At 36.7% G+C, this 24,301-nt stretch overlaps 1 protein-coding gene across 2 annotated transcripts in view; it reads right to left on the bottom strand.

Annotated features, from left to right (window-relative positions):
• Positions 1 to 1,310: 1,310 nt before the first annotated feature.
• Positions 1,311 to 24,301, bottom strand: part of rgs3b (regulator of G protein signaling 3b) — a 43,378-nt gene continuing 20,387 nt past the window's right edge. For both annotated transcript variants that reach the window (XM_084413218.1, XM_084413219.1), the window contains 15 exons: positions 23,481 to 23,562; positions 22,674 to 22,779; positions 21,825 to 22,194; positions 21,689 to 21,737; positions 20,988 to 21,238; positions 19,386 to 19,469; positions 17,168 to 17,279; positions 13,111 to 13,154; positions 12,390 to 12,512; positions 9,266 to 10,054; positions 3,991 to 4,061; positions 3,105 to 3,209; positions 2,837 to 2,898; positions 2,456 to 2,622; positions 1,311 to 1,654 (listed from right to left, as the gene is read on the bottom strand). In XM_084413218.1, the coding sequence (XP_084269344.1) occupies positions 1,460 to 1,654; positions 2,456 to 2,622; positions 2,837 to 2,898; positions 3,105 to 3,209; positions 3,991 to 4,061; positions 9,266 to 10,054; positions 12,390 to 12,512; positions 13,111 to 13,154; positions 17,168 to 17,279; positions 19,386 to 19,469; positions 20,988 to 21,238; positions 21,689 to 21,737; positions 21,825 to 22,194; positions 22,674 to 22,779; positions 23,481 to 23,562 (2,610 nt within the window). In that variant the 3' untranslated portion in view covers positions 1,311 to 1,459. The remainder of the gene's footprint in view (positions 1,655 to 2,455; positions 2,623 to 2,836; positions 2,899 to 3,104; positions 3,210 to 3,990; positions 4,062 to 9,265; positions 10,055 to 12,389; positions 12,513 to 13,110; positions 13,155 to 17,167; positions 17,280 to 19,385; positions 19,470 to 20,987; positions 21,239 to 21,688; positions 21,738 to 21,824; positions 22,195 to 22,673; positions 22,780 to 23,480; positions 23,563 to 24,301) is intronic.

Below are 24,301 nucleotides of genomic sequence, written 5' to 3'. Positions count from 1 at the left end.
AACTATATAAAAATAAATTAACCTTAAAAACTGCAGGCTTTGGCCTATTTGCATTATTCTGGAACTTGACTGCCCTCTGGAGATTTTTAGAAAGTGTACATCCTCTTCATAAGGCCAATATATCCTATGGTATTTCAAAACAACATGATAATAAAAACAATAATTGTAATTGCCAAAGACTGTATAAAAATGTCCAGTTGACCTCATGATTGAAAGTAATTTTATTTGATGAGAATATGTTACATATAAAGGCAACAGTGAGTGAAATATGAACCCACAAATAAATACAAGGGATATTTATTATTACAGAAGGAAGGACATTGTTAGGATGAAGGCAGAAGGAAACTGATACTGTATTTGCCAAACATGAGTCTCCCAATGAGCTAACTGGTAAATAAACACAGAACACGTACATCTATGTACAACACGTTCCTGTATGTTAAGCCACTATTAAACAGAAATTCTGACTTCTTTTTGTTGTGTTATTCTGGTTTCTGTGAACGTGTGAACAACCGACGAACATCAACAAAAACAAACAAAATACCTTTAGACTTTTAACATCACTATAACTAGTATTCAATATATCTCAGCCTCTGTTATTTACAACAGCAATCACATTTTCTTACTGAGCCTTTTATGCATTATGCATATATATATATATATATATATATATATATATATATATATGTTTGACCCCTTTAATATACTGTTTTTGTAAAAGAAATGTTAATGAGAATAACTAACTGTATATTGCACTTGTGAAACAAAAGGGGTTAGAGCCACAGGGCAACTACATAAAGAACGAGTGTGGAAAAGTTACCAAAGCCCTTGAAAGTAATAAAAATTTGCGTTCTGTCTGTAAAGATTTTCAACAGTAGTACTGAGAGATTATAAACATGCTTGTCAACTGTGCCCGAGATAAAAAAGGACATTAATGTTAACTAATACTTACTTTTGTCCAATATCATCTCACTCATAAACATAAAACTGGGCTCTTTGTAAAGGTGGAGTATGTTGAGGTCTGTGCAGGAAAGGAAAGTGAAATAATGTATCTTGGTAAAGCTAAACAAAACGGTACCAAAATTTCTCTTTTTTCTATACCCATCATTCTTTGCACCCTCCATGTACTGCCACTGGGTCAATAGGTGCCAAGGCGGTTTAGGCACTGGCAAATTGATTCGAGTCAACACTTCCAGCATGTTCATAACACATTTATCGTCATCTTATTGCCACAACTGTCCAACAGGGTGCAGCACAGAAGCGTCCAAAAACAATGTGTCCATGCAATGATCCAACGGGCTGAGCTCTCCAAGGTGCTTAGCAGACTGATGTTTCAATGTAAAGCTGTGCATCAGTGGATAATGTGATTGTAGACACATCCTGTTCTACTAAATCCATGTCAAGTCTCCAGCAATACTGATCTAAAAAGTTTCAACATATACAATTTGTTGCCATAGCTTTAAGATGGATCTGTGGCAGAGCCGGGTCTCTTTTGGTTGGTTAATTCCATGTAAATGTCAGAGCGGAGGAATCGAGGGTACGAGTCTCTTTCCATTAGTCCAAAGATTCTGCTCTGAGCCAGGTCAAAGCAGTCTCCGCAGATGTTCTCCATGTTTCCCTTGATGTGCTCCCTTGTGTAAGAATCCAGATTAACCTTGAAAATAAAACAAGACTATGCTTAGGACACTTTTCAATTGGTTTTCTGGTATATCTGCTCGGTGGAATACATTACAAATTGCAAGTAAAATGAAATAATGATAATAATACTAAAACAAATAAATAAATAAATAAATATCCTCACACAAACGAAAAGTCTCTGAAATTTTTGTACAAAAAACTTTTTGGCATCATCTTTTATTATTGTTTCTTTCAAATAAGTAGTAAGACATTTTTGTTTTAAACTGTTATAAATATGCAAACTTTTGCCTGTCAAAATCAAAGTCTTAAACATGCAGGGAGCCATTTTGTGGCAAGCAAACCAGAAAAAAAAGAAAGAAATGCTATTCAGAGTTATCATCATCAACTAAAATTGAAACTAAAACTTTTAAAAAACATTTTTGTTAACTGAAACAAAGCTGAAATAAAATATAAATATTAGATGAAAAACTGAAAGAAAATTAAAATATTAGGCTGAAGTAAGTTGTTATAGTAAAATTATAAGCTGGAAGCTAAAAAATTGAAATTTAAACAAATTAAACCTAAATAGTACTATTTAAAATTAACAAAAACTAATAAAATGACAAAAGCACATAGTAAAATTACTAAACATTAAACTAAAATTTCAATTTAAATAAAAACTGAAAATATAAAAATAAATGCAAATTCAAAATATGAATACAAATATAAATAAATAAATAAATACTAAAATAATTAATGATAACAGAGAAACTTGCATAACTGCATTCAAAGCTCAATAAGTCTCTTAAAAAGATAATTTTACCCTTTTTCATCTTACCTCTTTACAGGACTGTATGGAGATGTACTCAGTGAATATCTTCTTTGCTCTGGATGCCATTTTGGACAGTGATTTGATCCTCTTGAAGTCCTCACATGCCAGCCAAAAGTCCAGATTCTCTTCACTGAACTCTGTTTGCAGGAAGGAGCGGAAAACTACCAGGCCATCTGAAGAAGGGAAGAGAAAATTACTCTGACGCTTATTAGAAAACACAGAATAAGTATTACAGAATCTGGGGTAAATCTGGATTTGGATCCAGGAGCAGAGGTTATATATATATATATATATATATATATATATACAAACATGGTTCAAAATAGCAGTAACAGCTGCTGAAGTGCAGATCAACTCAGCTGTCATATCAAATGAGTCATATCTTACATTTGTGAGAAAGCAGCGCATCGAGCGACTCTGCCCATTTAAGAGCTTCCTCTGGAGTCGGTCTGTGGATGAGCAGACATAGTGGTCAACAAAGCCATGACTCACACTAATGATCCATTCAGATAATTATAGCACACAAAATAGGCCATCTATTCAATAACTCCAAAACGTCACTGTTGTTTTGATTGCCCACAACACTTTTACATCAAAGCACAGCCTATTCACCCATTCAATGTTTCTGAATGACTGTCTCGATGCATGGACTCACTTTTCTGACTTAAGGACTTTCTCAAGCTTGCTGGCTGGATTGCTTATATGTCTGTCGTTGGTCTTCTTCCGCAGAAAAGTCAGGCGGTTTTTCATGTCTTTGGCCCTGAGTGACAAGACAAAAGGCATCACATCAGGTGATTTATTAGCTAACTGTTCACTCAAGTACTTCTGGGAGGAAATGTGTTCCGGTTACAGTCGTAAGCTTTATTGTAGGAGGAACATGGATAGTAAAAGCATAAATAATGCTTTTCTCCAGTGAACCTGAGAATGGAAAACATTACATTCACATCTCTTAAACTGGAACACTTAAGTATTCCATAGTTGCATTCACCTAAAAAAAGAAATTATATTTTGCATAAAGAAGATTAAGCCTATTTGTACGATTGTTATTATGATAATGTGGCACATTTTAATTAAAAGAATAATGTATATTGTATTACTGTATGTAAATGAAAAACATGATTGTGACTTTTTTTTTTATGATAATGAGGCACATTCTCTATTAAATACTCAATAATGTAATGCAAAATTACTTGGTTGGTTTAACCTAATAACATAATAACCCTTTTAAATCGGATGGAACCACATCAATCACCTGATAAAACATTAGAATGAGATTTTCTTCCCATTACAATAGGGAAGACAGTTGGCCAAGGGACGTTTAAATCTGCACAGTTGCCATGAAAATAATGATACAATGCAAAAATGTAATGGTGCAACAAATAGGCAATTTTCTTAATTGCAAAGTAAAAAAATTATCTTATCTTGTTTTCTTTTTTTGGGGGGGGTGAAATATGTCCCCAGCATTTCTTTACAGATTTATAAGATTTACTCAATAAAATATGAAGTATGAGATGTAGAAGAAAGAAAGTTGCTTGACTTACAGATTCTTGGATTTCTTCTTTTTGACACCAGTTTTTCCCATGTCACATTTACAGTTTGGTTTGCCACAAACCTGTGGAAGATTAACGAAAGGTCATATCTTTAATTAATTAAGTATAAAACTAATGATTTTTAAGTGTAATTCATCATTGATAGTGATGAAAGTAACACATAAGTAATGCGAGTTATGTAATCAGATTACTTTTTTCAAGTAACTAGTGAAGTAGTGCATTTCTTTTAACCCCTTAACTGTCACCGTCCAGCTAGCAGGATGCTTGGAGCTCTTTTTTGAATTGCCTTTTTTTTCTATCACATATTTTTAATAATCATCATAAATTAGGTATCATTCGAAAGCTTACATCCTACCCTCAGTATTTATCCTGTGAAAAACATTTTGAAATTGGGCATTGCGTTACTGTTGGAAAAAGTACTTAAATTCCTTTTAGTTGGCTCCTCCCCCCTAGTTGGTGGTGTCATGTTTCATATTACAAAATTTACATCACTATTTTATAATCAAAACTTTTTCTAATTAATTTCTTCTTGACAAAACACATATCGTTGGAAAGGTCTGAGACTCGAGGTTCCATTTTTGGTTATTGTCTTTCGATAGAAGGGAAATTGTGACATAAATGTATTAATTTGTTACAGGAGAACACATAAAAAAAACGAAATGGAATGTGGGTGGCAGCCGGTGGCTAAACAAAACAACGCGTAAACAAAATCTAATAGGAACTTCCAGTTTTGTGATATCAACTTCAATTTTGTAAACTTTATATTTTGGGTAACACTTTAGTTAAGGGTCTAAATCTCACTATTAAGTTGCTTATTAGCATGCATTAGGGCTGTAATGATACACCAAACCCACGATTCGGTTCGTATCACGTTTTTTTAACCATGATTCGATACAAACCTCGATTATTTTTTGGGAGGGGGGCGGTGATTGGTGGTGACGCAGCCTAAGGGTGGTGCTGCCAATAAAGCACCTAAAAGCTGTCACAAAGAACCGGCAAAAGTAAAGTTTATGAATATGTCAAATATAGCAAGGAGACATTTTAATTGTTTATTAATAAACAAGTATTTTCTGTGTCAGTGTCGGCTGCAAAGATGAAGTTGACGATGCTGACTCGTGATCTTTGCAGTAGTGAACGCGCCAGAGAGAAATGCACATTTCATATGGATAAGCAGAGACCAGTCTGTTTACGGACAGTTTAGCGTTACCTTATACGCTGAGTTTCGGTTCATTTATGAGGCGAGCTCCAGTTCATGCGCCGGTGCCTCCGTGTCGTGATTATCTATTATCTGCTATATTTACTATACTTAATGCTTACTATATTTAAATCCAGGCAATTGGTTGATGAAACATTGATTAAAATTAAGATACAATTAATACAAAACAAAATTCACTTTAAAGAAAGGCTTTGTGCTTTCTATTTGAGGTCTCTGTGAAAGTTTTAAAGCAGTCTTTTAGTGCCGCTTTCAGAGCGGTCACGTCCGTAACGGAGAACTGTCACATCCGTAATAGTTTTTTCCTCATAAATGCGAACACGAAAAATTTAATAAAATGAATATTTTATGTTCTGTGGAGAGCCAACCCTTCTTCATCCAATGGGTAGTATAAATTTTGGTTTGCGCAGTGTAATTCACAGAATTACAAAAAAATATTTTTTCACCTAAAAGTTAAAGATTTTTTGTGTCACGTCATGTGTATTTCCCTCATATTAAAGGAACCGTATGTAAGATTGTGGCCAAAACTGGTACTGCAATCACTTTCAAATTACTGTAGAGCGGTGTATCCCCTCCCCCTCCCCCCTGACTCGAGGTTGCCAGTTAGGCTGCAGGATCCAGCAGGAACGTAGGCTGCTACAAGGAGCTTCCAATGGCAAGTGACGAGTCCTACACAGTAATTTTTTTTTCTGTTAATTATGTTTATGCTTCATGAGAGATGTTTTGCGTATTTCGGATTCATAACGAGGTCTTTTAGGTTTCCTAACGTTAGACATTTTTTATCCGACACGTTTGTAGCTGCAGCTGTGGTAACTAGAGCAGAGCTGGCAACCCGGATGCCGTAACACTACTGACTTCGTGATTAGCAGATAGGTGGAGGGTGGGGCATCAGGCCAAAACACAACATGACAACATCAACATCAGTTGAGGGCTGCAACTTCACTTTTAAATGACAATATCCTGGCCGGACTACTGTTGTCAGTGATTTAAGTATTTGAAATGAACATGATTTCTTAATGTCTAGTGACATATCAGGGCCATTTTATGATTAATTGAAATACATTTCTTACATATATAAGTATCTTCTTACATTCCTTTAAGTATAAAATGCATGTGAGATATGTTTCTTATGTCTGGACTCCTTAATTAAGGGAGTATGGATATATAAACAGACGTTTCAATATATTGGTATTATATGCATTTTCTGAGAATTTATATTTCAAGTTTTGACTGCAAATGTCATCTCCATAACGCTGGAATTGCCCAATTTTAAAGAATTTATCCTCAACTCGTTTTGTGGTGTAGTTCTACGTATTTTATAATGTTAACTTCAAATAATACTAATAGTAATTTAAATATGTGGGAGCATTGGATCTGGACGGGAAGGATAATACCTTCCCTGTCCCCATGTTGAGGGAAATTAGGAGTAAGGTGAAGAGGCGTTGTGTGCGCTGTGTAAACATGATGGTTATTGCATTTAGTATAATGCATTTACTCATCTCACTTGCACAAAAACAGATTCAGTATTCTCAAAATTAATAGAAACAGTGAAATGCAAACTCAAAATATTAAGCAAACAGTCTCAGTTTACGACTGTAACCCTGGTTCCCTGAGAAGGGGAACGAAACACGCAGTCTGGAGTTGGCACTATGGGGAATGCCCTCAGCGTGATCGATGTCTGAACACATGTACCAGACACAACAATCTATTGGACGACGGCAGTCTATGATGTTGTGAGCAGAGTGCCGGCAAGTATAAATTTACAGGTGCATGTAAAATAAATCAACTATTTTGTTTGAAGGAGATGCACAAGTAACCAGATGCATGACAACAAGAAGCCATGTCTCGTTCCCCTTCTCAGGGAACCACGATTACAGTCGTAAACTGAGATGTTCCCTTTTGAAGTGGAACTTCGACACGTCGTCTGGAGTTGATGTCCAATTATTGGAAACTTGGAAAATGTGAAATTATTACTACACAAATTCCCTCTCCGCTATTCTGAGGAGGTGCCTGTCTCACTAGGCTGAGTATGCAAACCATAGTGGGCATAAAATACCCTGACTCTACAGTATAGGTTAATCGGAAAGAGTCAATGCACGTTAACCCTCAGGCGATACATTGTGAGCCATAGACTGCTTACTGGAGCCACTCCCTAAGCTTTAATTTCTCTAATAGCAATAGAAATTTTCAGCTTCAGTGCTCAATTGTAAGGGAAGTCTTGGCCTTCTAACCTTCCTCCCTCACTCATAGGCCAGGTAAAAACCTAAAAGCCCAAAGAGTAAGGTTCTGAATGAATGAATGAATGAATGAATGAGGCATTTATATAACGCTTTCATGTGTGCTACTGTACAACCAAAGCACTTTACAATCATATCAGGGGATCTCTCCTCAACCACCACCAGTGTGCAGCATCCACTTGGATGATGCGACGGTACACAGTACAATGGCGCCAGTGCGCTCACCATACACCAGCTATAGGTGGAGAGGAGAGAGAGCGATATAGCCAATTCAGTAGATAGGGATTATTAGGAGGCGACGACTGGCAAGGGCCAGTGGGTGGAATGTGGCCAGGGCATCGGGGTTACACCCCTACTCTTTATGAGAAGTGCCATGGGATTTTTAATGACCACAGAGAGTCAGGACCTCGGTTTTACGTCTCATCCGAAGGACGGTGCTCTTTTGACAATATAGTGTCCCCGTCACTGTACTGGGGCATTAGGACTCACACAGACCACAGGGTGAGCACCCCCTGCTGGCCTCACTACACCTCTTCCAGCAGCAACCTGGTTTTCTCAGGAGGTCTCCCATCCAGGTACTAACCAGGCTCAACCCTGCTTAGCTTCAGAGGGCAATCAGTCTTGGGCTACAGGGTGAAATGGCTGCTGGCTGATGCATAGCTATGTCAGTATACTGACAAAGCCCTCACGGAGTAGCTTGTTTAAAAGGGGTACTTAACTACAAATTTTAATTAAAAGGTTAACCACTTCTTCTCAGGGGGAGAAAAGGCTCTTGCTTCATTAAAAAAGATCAAAACACAAGGAGCATAGCAGAAAGGCTCTTACCACCTCAACCCTTGAGGAAACTGCAGGGGAGCTAAAACTCTACTTATCTACACTAGAGCAATAGGGAGAGAGCTCAATAGGGGAGAGAGCCAGTGCTGTTATAACAAGCCGGGAAGCCATAGAGTCGTGAGCGATACCCGCGATAAAATCTGTCATGGTAACACCAGGGGATACACGTGCATTTGTTGACAAGCACCCCGAACTCTGCAGAAGGAGTTCTCACGTCTTGGACAGACTGCGTTGCGTGTGAAATGTCTTCATCCCAGGTACAGTGGCATACATTTCAGCATGTCATATGAATATAATTTCATGGGTTTTATTTTTTACAAACACCAAAAGATCGCATAGCTCACATTTACAAGCCAGCGTCATTATAGTAGCCTTTTGGCTACTGTTTTACAGAATGCTAATTCAATTCAATGTTTGTGTGGTAGGTAATAGCCATATATCGTCAATATTATCAAGCTACCATAGATGAATCTGCAAAGTTGAAAAATCGATTTGCAAGGACAATAAATTAAATCAAATTCAAAAACAAGTTTAGAATGAAACCTAAAATCAAATCTATGCATATATCGAATCGAAATTTGATTCAAAATCGAGAATCAATTTTTAACCGAATCGTGACCCCAAGAATAGATTTTAATCGAATCCTGGGTTCCCAAAAGATTCTCACCCCTAACAAATATACTTTATGTATTTAATCTCACTTTATTAGCCCAGGGCTAAAAGTAAACAAAAGTAACAAAATGCATCACTTTCCATAAAAAGAAAAAAGTAATGCAATTTGTCACTTTTTTAGGGAGTAACGCAATATTGTAATGCATTACTTTTTAAAGTAATTTTTCCTGACACTGATCATTGAGGTTTTAACAAAAGACATTTATCCATATTTAAGTTTTAAACTGATTTTTAAATTAGTCTAGTGACATTAAAAAAATCCTGGTATTCAGAATGCAGAAGAATTTGATATTAACAAATTAGTACGCACCCTCCTTCCAGTGAAGAGCAGGCAGATCTGGTGGACAGATCCTCCGTTCTTGGTGAGCTCTTTCCTCAAGGTCTGTGGGGACGGGACTGCCCAGCGCTCAGGAGGTTCCCGCTTGGTCTCTATGCAGTCGATGGCCTGATCGGAGATGAAGCGAGGAGACCGGGGCTCTTGCAGCAAACTGCCCTCACTGTGCGTCCGTCTGTGGAGGGACCTCTGCACACACAAGCCCCCGCTCTGCTCCCCACTGCTAGGAGATGATTCCACCATACTCCTCCTCTTCAGAAATCCTTCATCGCTGTCTTCATCATCTTCTTCCTCTTCCTCCTCATCATCGTCAGTCGATGGTGAGGTCAAAGCATCTGTGTTGAAGGAGCGATCCAGGCACAGCTTAGGAATGACTAGAGGGGAGGAAGATGACGATGAAGATGTGGGTCTGGCACCAACGCTAATGGTCTCGGAAGCGCTCTCGCCCTCCCCCTGCTCCCTTTTCTCCAGTTCTGACTCTTGCCCACCTTTTTTCACCTCCTTCTGTCTGTCCTTCCAGATCTCTGAGGTCTCCATGTATGGAGGTTTGCAGGTGTCTCGAGGGGTCGGAGCGGTTTGGTTGGCATCTCCGGTGCAGCTGTGCAGATCCGGGTAAGAGAGCTGCTGAGTTGGAGAGCTGCAGTTGGTTCTTCTCATGATGGGTGATGCAGAGGGGCATGATGGGGAACAGGGCTCAGACACACTGTGAGGGCTGAAGCCCAGCAGACCCAGATCAGTCTGTTCGGCAGCATTTGGTTCCATCATCTGTCAATACATAATTTAAAAAATCTACATTTTACAAATGGCTCTGGATTTAAAAATTGTCAACTACTAAAAGAAACTAAGGAATTTTTTTCCCCAAAAAACATGCTTAAAAAGAATATTGTGTAACAACTGTATAATGCAATTCACTTGTCCTCTCAGCTCTTGACACCTGTATATCCAGTGGCAAAACCATTAGAGCACATTCTTAAAATACTGTATTTTTATTTAAATGAAAAACATGATACACATCAAATAATAAACTGTATATTAAATGTTTAATTAAAAATATAAAATGTATATATGCAATGTTATTTTTAAAATTATATAAACATATTATAATTATACATTTTCAGATATTAATTACATTACAGAATTGTGCATCATTCAAACTGAATTATAGTCTACTATGGTATTAAAAAATTATTTACCAAAAACCATCCTCCATGAAAAACATGACACTACTTATGTTTGGGGTTTCAGAGACTCCAGATATTAAACATTATTAATTGCAATCAATTTTGACATGCTGTTTTTTTCTAAAACATACTTTTGCTGGGGGAGAAACAGATCACCAACAGAAATGATGTTATTAGAATGGATACAAAAAAACAAAATCTTACAGTTGCATTTTTATTTTATTTTTTCAGATGAAATATTTGTTTTGAAAATACTTGTATTATTTTTACAAAAATATCAATGGGGTCTCTGGAACACCAAACATAAAAGCAGGAAAGTCAACAGAATGTGGGAACGAAATAAAGAAAGAAAAAGAAATAAAGAAAGAATGAATGAATTAATGAATGAATGAATGAATGAATGAATGAAAGAAAGAAAGAAAGAAAGAAAGAAAGAAAGAAAGAAAGAAAGAAAGAAAGAAAGAAAGAAAGAAAGAAAGAAAGAAAGAAAGAAAGAAAGAAAGAAAGAAAGAAAGAAAGAAAGAAAGAAAAATAATACACCAATACACCAGCAATACTGCATTATATTGGATATTGTTTTCTTATGCACCAGGAGGAATGGAAGGCGAAAAAATAAACCTTGGAAATTGAATTTTACGTCTCCCTATTGTAGAGGAAAAGGTTAATGTATTCACACTCCCTACACATCTAATCAGCTCATAAAGTATTTTGCTGGCAGCACGACTGACTCACAAGCTCTGCTCTTTAAAAACACAGCACAGAAGATCTGACACTAGGAGGTAAAAAATACTGATATAAGCAGCTAGAATGTCATAAGTCTATATGTATATGCTCACTCAAGTGTATTTTAAACATTATGTGCAATAACCAAGATTATTAGATAATAACATACAAGATTTTACTTTAACAACTTCAAACTAGTAACATTGTCTTGTGTTATGTTAGTCACATGTCTTGTGTCATGTTCATTTTTTAAACTTGCATATTTCAAAACAATACATCCATCTCTAACATACCTTCTTAAATGCCAATGAAATTACAACGAAGGTAAAGATGAAAAAAATATATATATTTTCCACCAGTTACACTGCAAAAGCACAAGACACATACAGAACATGCAAAAAACAATGTAAATGACCTCACCTTCATAAAGATCTAATGTTTCGCCCCTACAAGCGAGTAATGTAGTCCTCCATCATACTAGCATGCATTACAACAGCCCTGTTCTCTTTCTCTACACTCTCTTTCTTTCCCCTTTCTTTCACGGCATCACATGCGCGTGTCTGTTTGTGCTAGTCTGATGATGATGTCGCTGCTCTCCTGATGTCACTTGCCCACCGAGTGGAGAAAGTGAGAGAGAGCATGAATAAGAAACAAACATTATGTTTAACTCGTACGTGCACTGTATAGAGTGTAACAAACATTTATAACAACTGTAACAAGTCGTATTTATGTTCTCACGCATGCTAATTAAAATTAAACATTTTGTTTTTGCAAGCTTTCAAAATGTAGTGATTTTCTCCACCTTTAAAATGAAATTGCTTTTCAGCTGTCATTAAGACCTCTTATATTTTATATATATATAGACCTTTCACGAACCAATCGATTCTGATGGATAAAGTTAAGTACCAACCCTACTTTTTTTTTCTCATTGAATATGCGGTTTTACATTACATTATTTAAGCAAAACATGTTGCGAACACAATTTTACATTGAATTTAAAGAGAGTGCATTTTCAAAACATTTCAAGTTAAATAAGAAAAAAGCTCTCGAAATGCAATCATTTTGCAGATGCTAGCCCTACCTCTCTTGAGTGATTTTACTCCATAACTGCTGGAGAATTGCAGACATGCTGTGGTTAAATGCAAAACCTAAGTGGCTGTTTTTGTGAGCAATTGTGCTTGTGTTTGATTTAGTACCTGGTCAGGGCCTATTCTGTCTCTCAGGGTGAGTTGCTTGTCAATATTGTCTCTCAGACACTGGACGACCCTCCTCTTCTGCTCGGATGAAAAAGCTTCCAGGCTGAACAGACACTCGGTCCTCTACAAAGACACACAAAGAGAATGTGTTGTGTGTGTATGTAAGAGAAAGAAAATATTACAGTCTTATTCATTTGAGGAAATCGAAGGAATTGGAACATTTTTATAACACAAGGATGCTCTTAAAAGCACGTTCTACCTCCAAAGAAACCTCAGTGTCATGTGCTATTATGCTGGAGTACGGCATATGAGAGATGCAATCATACTCACTCGCACATTCATGTCAGTGTGTGTGTATGTGTGAGGTGTTGTCAGGGAGATGGGCAGATGGCTGGGTCGATGAATGTGTTTGCTCGAGTGAGCAGGCTACGTCTTTCAGGCACGTTTACTCTGGAGAGAAAGAGCAGCTTTAAAGGCTCTAATATGTGACGTAAGCCCCAAGCACATGAGGCCCTCCATTTAACAGCCGTACAACATTTACATCCTGTAAATGTTTACCACAGGTCCATCCTGTTGGACTAACGGTTCGATGGGAAACACATTACATTGTGTGTGATTTGTATTGCAGTGCACAGAGTTAAGCATGATTAAGTCTTAAAATGTGCCGTGAGCAGAGATCTGTGCTGAACGAGTGGGTCGGTGGTTAGATGCAGCATCTCACCTCTATCCAGTAGGAGATGTACAGCCGCAGTTTGTCTGCAGGAACTGGAGAGAAGGAGACAGAAGTGTGAATTTCTTCATCCCGAGGCTGTCAGGGTGTTTTTTTTCTCTTTTTTTTTTACATTCCTCCGGGGGATGTTAACACCCACATGTACCCAGATATATGTATATATTTAAAAAAATGTACCAAAAAAAAAATGTATAATAATAATTACAAGACACCCATATATGTTCAGATTGTATATATGAAAATGAAACCTATTAAAAATACATTTTGTTAATTGTAATACACTGTAAATAAATACAATTTAAATAGTAAAAAATGTTGCCTTGGCAAATGACCTGAAATAAAATAAGTTGAAGTTGAAGTACTAAAATTACTAAAACTAAACTAAAAAAAGAAAGGTTCAATAGAAATATTTATATAGAAAATATAAAAATAAAAGTTAATAAATACTATAATCGTATACAATTAAATGGGCTATATGTACGATTTGTCATGTATTAATCACTTTTTATTGCAAATGTGTGTACAGCTTGTAATGAAACATAAAAAACGAGACCTTCCCCAACTTGCTAGGTTTTCTATGAAAGCCTGTAGACATATTTTTATGTGAAGGATTTGGGACATTTTTGTTGGGAAAATCAAAAGGATGTGACATTTATGGGTGCTCCCAAGAGCCTCTCTTCTGTTTAATGACATGAAATGAATGCTTATACAATGTTCAGGATAAAGCAGAAAGAGCCGTTCTGTACTGTAATGTCAATGTGTCATGCAAAGAAAAGGGAGAAATTCAAACTATAGTCTCACAAAAACAGAAGCAGAGAGTGCTGCACGGGTCTCTTTACATAGCCACTGGTGCTCACTAAATGAACTGGAGGTAAACATCAAATTATGTAGACGAAATACTCCAAGGCACTGACATGGTAAAGTAAACAGCCTTTAATCAGCCTTTATAGTCTCACATTGTCAGATAGTATATAGTCTCAAATAAACTTCATAATCAAACTATCATAACAGTGTAATTTTAATTACCTCATCTGTCTACATGATGCCGGTGAATTGCAGAGTTCATGCAAACATCTTTGCATAGCTTTGCTTTTTTAACTGCTGCTTTCTCACCGATGTCATTTTTGTTGTGCGCTTTTACATATTCATCTAACCGCCACTGTCAGCAGTGTCTGGATGTTCGTTAACAGTATATCACTCCAAAGGTTTTTCCAACTTATTTTTTACTTCTAAGCAAAGAACAAAAAAGACCTTCGCAGTGAGTATATCAGGGCATTGAATCATGTTCCATCTCATGTACGGTACACGTGCACATGTACCGGCACGAGCAATAAGTTGCTGGCAGCAGTTCACTTAATGGCCACCATTGTCGATAATAACAAGGGTTTCTGAATTCTACACTTTAAAAATTTAACATGTGCAGTTGTTGCTTCAAGGAGGTATTTCTACCTGATTCTACCTATAAATTAAAATTTTGTTGTTGTAACCTAATTCAATTAGGTTTATGCAACATAAAACAAAGGAATGCTGTTTTAACTTAATTGAGTTACATTGACCCAATATACAATTTCCAATAAATCTCAGGATGGACACATTCGGCACTATGACTGCACCACACCTATAGAGGGCAGTATAGCTGTGACTCGTGTCAGCTATAGGTCATCTTCTCTGAAGGACAAAGAAGAAGAAAAGGTTTGTGTTTGGCTGTTACTTTTTTTGTTGTTGGTTAAATTAATGTATAAATTAAATAATTAAAAAGGTCAGAAAACTAAATTTTATCTAATAATTTTAATCAAAATTAAATGAATGAACAAAAAAATAAATAAAAGAAATCCTTTAAATCTGTTAAAAATTACATCTTTGTTTCGCTCTATCTCCTCTAAAAGGACATTAATTTCATCTTTTTGAAAGGTATCTTTTCTTGTTTGTTTTTTTTGTTTTGTTTTTGTTCAGCCATTTTGTCAGTGCCTCCGCCTGTAGGTGCTTTATATAGACTTGTCTTGATTGCTAATCCACAACAGAAGACAATTATTATTAAACGTTCAGAATACGATTCCATATAAGGTTATATTTCAGTGCTTCGTGAATGGACAGCGACTCTTAAGTAGCACGTAGAGCGCGTTCTCGTTCGTTCATGTTAAGTGCATTTTTGGGAAACGCTCGTGGAATTGCAGCGAGCGTTCGTAACCTTGCACGTAGAGAGCGCTCTTAAGAGCTAAGATACATCGTTATCGGGAAACCCGGCCCTGGGCAGTGGATCTGTAGTTCCCAGCATGCTTTGTAAGGGACTTCATTAGCAGAGTAAATTTAAGAATTAACGTGATATTTTATGTGTTTTTCAGTAACGGGAATGATGTTATAGTTTATGTTAATATTTAATGTTAAGTTATGTGTGTATATATATATTGTGTATAATGATAAATGACATTGCTTGTTTGAAGATTCATTTAAAAATTAGGTTGGACCAACATAAAAAAAAATTGGTGTGACTAATGTAATGAAGTTAAAAATACTAGTGTAAATTAATTTGACCTAAACTAAATTGTGTTGACCCAACTAAACTCATTTATTCTGAATGAACTGACCACAAAAAAAAAAAATAATCAGTGTACATATAGGCCCTTTAATACTAAAGTTGCATTGATATATTATAACACTAAATATATATATTTCCTGGGTAAGGGTGGGGTCAACTAAAATGAGACTGGCCTATTCTGGTCCTGTTCTGGAAAATAACTGGTCATGGGAAGCCAAATTTTATTCAAATTTGAATTATTCCAACTACATTTATATAAACATACATACTGAGTATATAATTTTCATATCTAAATGTATCTGTATGCCTTGAATACACATTGTACATATTGACTTATTAATACCGTGATATTAATTTGTTCCCTCTCTAAACATTTTTGCCTGTCTGTTCCAATAATGGACTTTGACTGTAAAGTGGCTTTAATTCCATATCCAAAAGGACAAAGGTCAGCATACTGATGGCTATTTCAGAAACCAAGATGTCAAATAAAGGTTGAAGACAGAAATGCCCTCTGTGCCACATGCTGCCGTATTTCTGTTCTCAGGAAGGTAAAGAATACACTGTCCCGCCCACCCTGCCTATAATGGGCCATACCGGAGACATAGCCATTGTTCCCAGCAGACACATAGAGAGAGGAGAGCTGTGTTCTCATCACACACACATACTCATTCCCACAGTCTTGACGCCTCCTTCCTGACTATCGCTACTAACACACAGTCACAAATAAAACAGGGTGGACCTCCTTAACATCCCCTGTACTCTACTCTAAACAATCAACCCGGAGATATTATATACAGATAGACTGAATGATTGAGACAGACAGACAGACAGACAGTCAGAGAGATGGACAGACAAACAGACAGAGAGATAGATAGACAGACATCAGGGAGACAGAGACAGACAGGCAGTCAGAGAGATGGATAGACATACAGACATCAGAGAGATGGAGACAGACAGACAGTCAGAGAGATGTATAGACAAACAGACAGACAGAGAGATGTATAGACAAACAGACAGACATCAGAGAGACGGAGACAGACAGACAGATAGATAGACTGACATAAGAGAGACAGAATATGAATAGACAGACAGACAGTGAGAGACAGACAGAGACAGACAGACATCAGAGAGACGGAGATGGATAGACAGACAGAGAGACAGATGGACGGACAGACAGACAGACAGATAGACAGATAGATCTTATTATTTTTATTATTGACCGATTTATAGCTTTTATAGAGTGGTATTTTAGTACTGATATAATTAAAAGCCTAATAAATCATTTTTTGTATTTTAGAAAATGTACAAAAAAATATAACTATATAAAATATATGATGCACATACTGTAAATATGTAGATTTTTTGTGGTGGGGCCATTGATATTCAGAAATTAAAAATCAAGTAAAAATCTGAACTTCTGGCTCAACTGGCTTCTGAGTCAAAAAAATCCTTACTTATTTATATTCCTTATTTATCTTCACCCCAAAGTTAAGTGAGAATTGTAGTGCATACCGTCCTGCAGCTGTATCTGATGGAGGTAGAGTGGACTCTGTAGTACATTACAGCGGCCTGGTTCATCTTCCCTGGTCAACAGCATCAGGTCTGTGTAGATGAACACTGTAGCCTATAGGGGGCGATACAGACAACAGTGAGTTGCACCGCACTGAAAAATCCCCGTCTGACCTTCTTTTGCCACTCTCACTCAGCTTAAGACAAAGATAATTCTTTATAATGGAAAACATGAGACTCAATCTTAATTTAAAATAGTGAGCAGATGTAGAATTACACAGAGAATGAACTCCTTCACTTAAATAACATTAGATAACTACAACACTCGTTAAAGTTACAATGAATCAAGTAAAGTCAAGTTAAGGTTAGGAAAGGGAAAAGCTCTGATTCCCACACAGAAAGCAGCAGGCTGGTTGCACTGCTTTGCCTCTCATGGTGCCCACTGCCTAGCCTTGGATTTCGGCCAGCTTAATAAGAGCAGCTGAACTAAATCACAGTCAAATACACACACTCTCGTTCTAGGACACTGGAGGAATGTGTTTAGTGATGTACAGCTCATCCTTCTTAAACACTCTGATCTTTAGAAACTCTTGACTGCATTACTCAAACAGGTCTTTCGGCAAAATTGAGGTCAGCCTGCATGCAGACGGGGGCCTGCGAGCGAGCACAAAGGATGTGACAGACACTCAAAGGCAATTGCTATAGATACAAAGTCGGTTTTGGAGGCCATTGTGGCACTCTGAGATTTATCTTTCCACAATATTGCTCATGCTGAGGAAGCCGAGGTCATGTTATTCACAAACTGCAGGTTTCTTTTAAAGCTGCAGCAGAAAGAAATCTGGGATCAAGGTATCTGCTTCCACATTATGTGGAGCACATATTTTGTGTCAGGCATTACTGTCAACGAGACAAATATTCCTGTAGTTCCCAAACGATCTTTAGTGAAATGGATCTAATTTAAAAGGTAGTGTTTCGTCTAGCATGAGAAAATATTGGGGTCTCTGGACTAGCATGCTTTTAGAGAGGTATCATGAGAACAAGCTCAAATCTGACCAAGCAAAATAGTCAATTCTCCTGAAACGGGACACCAGATCTAGGTCACCTTCAGAGCTCACAAGCAAGACATTACAAGAATCGTTTCTGCATATTTTATTCAAGACGACGTTTTAGACAGCATATCTCAAGCTAGATTTCTGAAACCTGATCAGGGTCTTGCTTAAAAGGATCTGAAAGTCATTAATTGTTAAACTAAATGCAAAAATGTTTTGAACATGGCAATGGTCTGCAATGAATGTTGACAGATTCACCAGATATAAAACATTAAATGTCTCCCTCATACAAAGCCATCACATAGCATAATGGAAGGCATTATATGGTACTTTTCCAACATTTTTACCTCATTCACTTTTAATATATGGAAAAGAGCAGCAGGGGCATTCTGCTAAAGTTATATTTTTATGTTCCACGGTAGATAGAAAACTATTTTACAGACAGTGACAGAATTTTACTTTTTGAAAAAAACTAGCCTATTCCTTTTAATATCTCAATTGTTTCTCCAACAGAGCAATGGGCATTAAATGGAGAGCAAATGCAAACTTGTGCTTGCTTCACATGTTTTACATAGAAAAATAACTTATTTTATGTTATTTTAAAAGAGATCTCATCAATCTCACAAATTGTGCTCAGATTTGCCAGTCTGCAATTAAATGTCATGAATCTCAATAAGAACTTAAACATTTCTCATCAAATTCTGAAGAAAAATTAATTGGGATGCGACATCCATATTATTTTTACGGCTCTACACTCATAGTGTATTTGTGTAATTATAAATTAATTTGTTAGATAGTTCACCCAAAAATATGAAAATTCTGTCATTATTTATTTCTTCTGCTGAACACAAAAGAAGATATTTTGAAGAATGTCAATAACTAAACAGTTGATGGTAGCCATTGGCATATAGTTCCATTATTAGTATTTTTTTATTTTTCCATACTATGGAAGTCAATGGGACCCATCAACTGTTTGGTTATCCATATTCTTCTAAATGTCTTCTTTTGTGTTCAGCAGAAGAAAGAAATGCATACAGGTTTGGAGCAACTTCAGGGTGAGTAAATGATGAAAGAATTGTAATTTTTGGGGGGTGAACTATCCCTTTAAGTCCCTTAATTCATAAAAGAGCAACACATTTTCCTTTGGGGAGAGTGACAGTTAGTGGCATTACCTTAAGAGCTACGTGTTTACTGTCATGAAGGATCATTTCCTCTGATAAAATCAGGACTCTCTCAGGGCTGCACAGGTCCAGTGGCTGCAATGCAATTAAACACTCATTAAAGCCTCAATATTTGCATCATGTAAGTCATGTCATTTGCACAAGGGTACGTGTTAGTACACCACATCCCAGGCCCTGTAAACCTAAGCCCCTGTGATCTTCCTCCGAGTCCACACTTTCATGACAGATTGCCGCTTTGACTGTAGAGTAGAAGTCTGCTGCAGAGCTCGCAGGCTTGGCAAAAGTGTGCATCGAGGGCACATTATGGCCGCAAAACACACAAGCACCCTTCTGACAATGAAAACTTGGACAGCCTACTGTCTTGTGGACTTAACGGGTACACGTATGCATGAAAGTCAATGGCTGCCGTCAACTGTTTGGTTACCGACATTCTTCAAAATATCTTCTTTTGAGTTCAGCTGAGGAAATAACTTCATACAGGTTTGGAACAACTTGAGGGTGAGTAAATGAGGTTACACTTTATTTTAAGGTGTCAGTAGGCACGTTTCTATCACAGATTTGTGCAAAACTTGTTTCTAAATGTCGACAAAAAACTATCTGCTTCGAGGTCTTGATTGTGGCATTTATTTGAGGTTTAGAATCCATTATTCCTATAATTCTTTTGTCTTATATGAATTTAATAAAGAACTCTGTCTCGTATTCTGTTCAAACATACCGCGTCATCTATGTCAGGTGACCTGTAAATGCGCAAAAACTGTTTCCATTGCAGTTTTGTGAAATATTTCTTTTTCGAATTGCCAGAAAAACCACCTCATGCACGCGTAAAATCTTTTTTGCGATAAATGGGAGTTTTTGCGAAATTGACGTGTTTCCATTGGCCGTATTTTCAATTCGCAATTTCAATTTCCGCAATTTGAAGGGTAATGGAAACGCGGCTATTGTTACACTGTACTTATACGCATTTATGTACTGAGTAATATTAAGTAACTGCATGTACTTACTATAGGGTTAGGATTAGGGTTTGGTTTAGGGTTAGTTGCATGTAATAATGCATAATTTATAGTTATTACTATAGTAACTACATGTAACATATGTAACAATGACACTGTAAAATAAAGTGTTACCATAAATGATTACAGAATTTTCATTTTTGGAAATGCCTATGCCTTTAAGTCAGCCAATATATGGTTGCAGGTATCTGAACCTGACATATACTCCAACTAAAACTATTTTATGCAATATGTTCATGACCTCATATTAATTGAGAAAATACATGTAATATGCAGAAATTCATACCGCACACATATAAAAAAATACTCTTACTTAAACATTCAGATTTTAACTTGTTTATGATTGATGCATTGTTTATGAACAAATTCTCTTTGTCTACCCAAAATCTGTCAACTACCCATTTCAATTAATGAGCCATTGTTCACTATTGGTAAGATACATTTATTTAGTAGCATACACTCCTTAATGTAAACTGCTGACCTTTTAACTCTGCACTAAATTAAATATAACAGATTAAATAAAATAAACCATAGATAAGGACTGCATAAAAAACTGGGAAAAATAAATAGATACTGAACGTACCTGAACAAAAACAGGGAAGATGAGAATCTTAGGGGCCAGACTGACATATGTGCCATAGTTGGAGTGAGGCAGGTGGGACTGGACGATGGTGCAGTTCTGGTAGTTGGCAAAGCTCTGTCTGTAGGATGAGGGAGGCATTGTTGTGGTCTTACTGCTCATAGACCTGCACAAGGTGGCTTGTGCGTGCAGCCCGCCATCCTGCAGGTAGTCTGGGCTCCCCTGCAGTCCTCTGCTAGTCTGATAGATTCTTCCTATGAGAAGAAATAGGAAGAAATATAATGAAACACTCATTAAAAAGTATACATTAAAAAGTACCAAAATGTAAGTTTTCAAAATGTACAACATTATCAATGCCTTTACTGTCAGTGTCCTTAATTATTAATTTAGGCCTATATCAATTCATATTAACTAAAACATTTATATTAATAATAAAATAAGAAAATCTTACTGCCCCCAAACTATGAATATGTATGATTATGAATATGTTAATCATTCTCTGCCATGGTATGTCAATATGCCTGACGGTATTGCCATCTGTCCTACCGGCTCGTAATGACTGTGCTTGTACACTTTTTATGCTTCTTTCTAAAGGAGCATATGCAGCAATTTCACATTTCAAACTGATCTGAGACCAGTCATCATCAAATCTTAACCTAAACATGTAAAACAGAAACAGAAAAGCTTCTCGTGGGCTGTCTTACCTAGAGTTCCCAGTGTGCCATTGGAGTCAGAGTACACTGGCTGCAATATCTGCAACATAAAACATTTACAAAAGAGACATGTTACCCCAGCCATCAGTCGGAATGAATAAGAATGCACATGCTTTCAGATTCCAACCTGGTTTCCAGGGCTGACAGGGGAGAGGATGATGTAGTTGTCGCCGTTTGATGATGTCACACGGGTACCTTTGAGGGTCTGGGTGCGTGTTTTGTAGTCATTTTCTTCTCGTTTGCCAGTCCAAGACCACAATGACTCTCCTACTCCGTTTCCTGCGTTATCAGGGCCACTTCCTTTTTTACGACGACCCTGTTTGTGATTGGTGGGTCGAGAGAGTAAAGGTGGGGTTTTGCTTTGTGTCTTTGCAGTTGAAGATTGAGAATCAAATCCGGAGGGTTTGTAGGAAGGTCTGTGGATAAGCCCCTCATAGTAAGGCTTCATAATAGGCACTGTCCTCCATACCACCACTGTGATCTCATTTCGACAATTCCTTCAGGAAGAAAGATCATTTTAACAATAAGACATAAATGGATTTAAAAAGAACCATTAAAGAGATGAAAATTCTAATCATAATTTATTCACCCATTTGTCATTCCAAACCTGTTTGTCTTTCTTTCTTCTGTGGAACATAAAAGAAGATATTTTGAAGAATGGTAGTAACCAAACAATTTCGGTTCCCATTGCATTTATTTAATTATTTTTTGTCCTTACAATGGAAGTCAATGGGAACTGAAACTGTTCAGTTACCAACATTCTTCAAAATATCTTATTTTGTGTTTCACTGAAGAAAGAAAGTCATAGAGGTTTGTAATGACATGTGGGTATGTAAATGATGACATAATTTTCTAACTTAACCTTTAATTCCACTAAGCCCTTTACCTCATTAAACTATTACCATTAAAGAATCAGAAGTGAAATTGTTGTGAAACATGTGGCTACAAAATGATCACCAAAAACATCCCTACGCACCTGATGGCATGAGCCAGGTCCACACACTTCCAGTGTTCAACCGGCTGGCCGTTCAGCTGCAATACTGTGTCCAGCTGCTGTAAGCCTGCCTGGTGAGCTGGACCACCTAAACAAAATAGACAAAGACACTCAAGATCATAAATCACAGTTAAATAAAGTATGCCCATTCATTTTTTTTTTACAAATGACATCTCTTCAATGTCTTTTTTCTCCTAGAAAGCCATTAGAATGGAGAATAAATAAAAAAAATCAAAAAATAACATCAGTCATCAGTCAGATATTTCATTATGAATTCAAACATTTCTAATTAAATTCCACAAAGATGTCCCATTTGTTTCTATTTTCTTTGTCCTTTTAAATTAGAAATGTACCATTTACTGTCAGAAAGAAAATTGTACCTTTAGAGGTACTAGAGCTAGTCACTGGGATAGTACCATTAAAGGGACAACTTTGTTATGTATTTAACCCTTAAAGGTGCATAGTACCTTAAGAGTAGGGTTATGTACCCTTAAGGTACTGATATGCATCTTTTTTCTGAGAGTGTGGCAATACCATGATATTTAAGAACCTTGATTAGCACTATGTTCTATGATTACTTCTCATTAGGAATTTAAAGAGAGACATCTGAGACAAAGTTGATACTCAAATGAAACTAAGAATCCCATAATGTCTCCTGCGCAACGAATGAGCAACTTTTGAGCAATACAATATTACTCTGGGTACAATTTTATAATAATTTAAAGCTAATTATGAGGGAAATTAGAAAAATTATATTGATATTGATATATCTTGAGTGTTTAAAATTACCTGGATCAACAGCCTGGACCCGTACAGGTGAGTCAGAGCAGATGGTGAAGCCAAAACCATCTTTTCCTCTCAAAATGGTCACCTGTGAAAGAGAACATACATTTATAATACAATTTTTTATTTTTTTTCAGAAGTAAAGACATTTATAATTTACAAAAGATTTCTATTTCAAATAAACGCTGCGCTTTTGAACTTTCTACTCATCAAATAATCCTGAAAAAAATATCATGGTTTCCACTAAAATGTTAACTGTTTTCAACATTGATAATAATAATAATAATAATAATAATAATAATAACAACAATAATCAATAAAACGGTTGTAAAACAATAAAAAAAATCTTGAGCACTAAATACTGAACAGCTTTGGAATCAATTACATTAACACAAGAAAAAGACTGGAGCCATGAATGAAAAGTTGGGATTGACTTTCAAATTCCATTAAATAAAAGTCATTAATATATAGCATTCCTGAAAAGGAAAAAAAACCTACCCCGAGTGATACGTTTTTTAAACAGACTGAAATGAAAGTTACCTCAACCTTTACAGAACATTCAGGAAGACAAACTATCCACAGTACGAGTACAGTGTAAGGCCCCACAGTAGCCGGGTCAGAGAGTGTGTCTGAGTGTGTGTGTGTGTGTGTGTGTGCGTGTGTGTGTGTGCTAGAAACAAACATCCCCCCGGAGTGCCACTGTACCCCAGAAGCACGAAGACTAAAATGCCACAGCACCAAAGAGTCAGGGATATTAAAAACTACAAGCTGAGAAATTAGTCAGGGTTGCTGGGTGATCAGGAGGCTTTTCTTTTTCCCTGGCAAGA

Source organism: Rutilus rutilus (genome assembly GCF_951802725.1).
Source record: "Rutilus rutilus genome assembly, chromosome: 7".
Classification (NCBI taxonomy): domain Eukaryota; kingdom Metazoa; phylum Chordata; class Actinopteri; order Cypriniformes; family Leuciscidae; genus Rutilus; species Rutilus rutilus.
Note: the sequence above shows the minus strand (reverse complement) of the source record. Positions and strands in the feature narration are given on the sequence as shown.